The sequence below is a fragment of the Aureococcus anophagefferens genome (assembly GCF_000186865.1).
Source record: "Aureococcus anophagefferens unplaced genomic scaffold AURANscaffold_1236, whole genome shotgun sequence".
Lineage (NCBI taxonomy): Eukaryota > Pelagophyceae > Pelagomonadales > Pelagomonadaceae > Aureococcus > Aureococcus anophagefferens.
In genome coordinates this window covers 1-1,433 of record NW_008706322.1, presented here as the reverse complement: position 1 = coordinate 1,433, position 1,433 = coordinate 1, and the positions used below count along the sequence as shown (strand labels likewise).

General features: G+C 70.0%; 1 protein-coding gene across 1 annotated transcript; it reads right to left on the bottom strand.

Moving 5' to 3' along the window:
* Positions 1–549: 549 nt before the first annotated feature.
* On the bottom strand, positions 550–1,352 carry AURANDRAFT_69265 (hypothetical protein; the record flags this gene model as incomplete). Its single annotated transcript, XM_009045026.1, has 2 exons — positions 550–751; positions 919–1,352. The coding sequence occupies 2 exons, from the start codon at positions 1,350–1,352 to the stop codon at positions 550–552; spliced, it is 636 nt and encodes a 211-aa protein (XP_009043274.1).
* Positions 1,353–1,433: the final 81 nt, after the last annotated feature.

The following is a 1,433-nucleotide window of genomic DNA, read 5'->3' as shown; positions in this document are numbered from 1 at the left end:
GGCAGGGCGCGTGGGGCCCCGGCCCAGTTCCAGCTCGCCAAGGCGTCCGAAGCGGCCATCCACAACGAGAACTTGGACAGGTACGTCGACCGGGCCGCGGCGGGCTCATCTGCCTGAGAATCGGCGCCGAAACGCGCGCGCCGCGCGACGCCGCGGTCGACGCGCGGACGCCTCGCCGACCGCAGCACGTTCCACGTGGTTTATCGCACGGACCCGCCTTTGCCCACGCCTTTTATGGTCCTAATGACGCCTCTTTCCCCCGTGGCGCGGGCCGCTACTCGGCGGTCCGTGCGCGCTGGGGCCTATGTGTCCGGCCGTGTCCCCACTGATCTGATTTTGGATGCGCCTCCGCCCTAGTCGTATCTTCCCGTGGCTCTTCCTACGCCTGTCCTCGCCGTTCCCCTCCCCTTCGATTCCTCCTTGTGCCGCGGCCAACTGGCAATAGTTTGCGATCGGAAGAGATCGGACAAGTGGCTGATTGAGACCCCTCGCGCGAAGCGAAGCCGCGCCGCCGCTACACGTCCCCGGCAACGAAGCGCCGTGGGGTCATTACCCTTCATCCATGGCGTCGTCGTCGTCGGATTCGTACGCGAGGCGCCGGCGCACGGACCGGTCCGCGTCGTCTGCGGGCGGCGGCCGTCGCTCGGGGGCCTTGTCCGGCGTGACGGCCGCGCGGGCCTGGCGCGCGCGCGCGGCGCTGGGGCAGAGGCCCGGCGTATTGTAGGCGTCGCTGTCGAAGGCGCCGTCGCGCCTGGGCAGGAGAAGGGTGCGAAATTCCCAACTTCGAAGGCTCCTATCTCGGTCGTTTTCCGCTCGTTTCGGCTGATTTTTGGACGAGCGATCATCTCTCGGAGCGCTCTCGAAGCGTGGGTGCTGTTTCCGAAACGCGCGCGCGCGGAACACTCACGTTGAAGCGACGTTGAATCACCCTTTTCCTGCCCTGCGTCGCGCTCGTCGACGCGGACCTCGACGATCGCCGCGCCGCCCGGCGCCGTCCGCCGGCGCGTCGCGTAGACGCGGTGCCGCGCCGACCCGGCGCAGGGGTCCCCGAGCCAGGCGCCCGTCCTGCAGTCGATGCGGCGGCCGTGCGCGGGGCACGTGAGCGCGCCGTCCTCGATGTCGCCGCCGCGCGTCGCGTCGTCGGTCCACAGATCCGCGCCGTGGTGGAAGCAGCGCGCGTCGAAGGCGTAGTACTCGCTGCCGTCCCAGCCGACGGCGATGATGCTGCCGGACTTCCTGCTCGTCGTCGCGAGGAACGTGTTGGGCTTCGTCGGCAGGCGCTCGGGCGGCCAGGCGACCCACTTCTCGCGCTGCGGCCGCGGCGGCGTGATCACCGACGCCATGCGGCTCATGGCGCTCGGCGCGGCGCGTTTTCGAAGCGATGGAGGCGGCGCGGATGCGTCCGGAAGGCACGGAGTACCGGCTCAGACGCG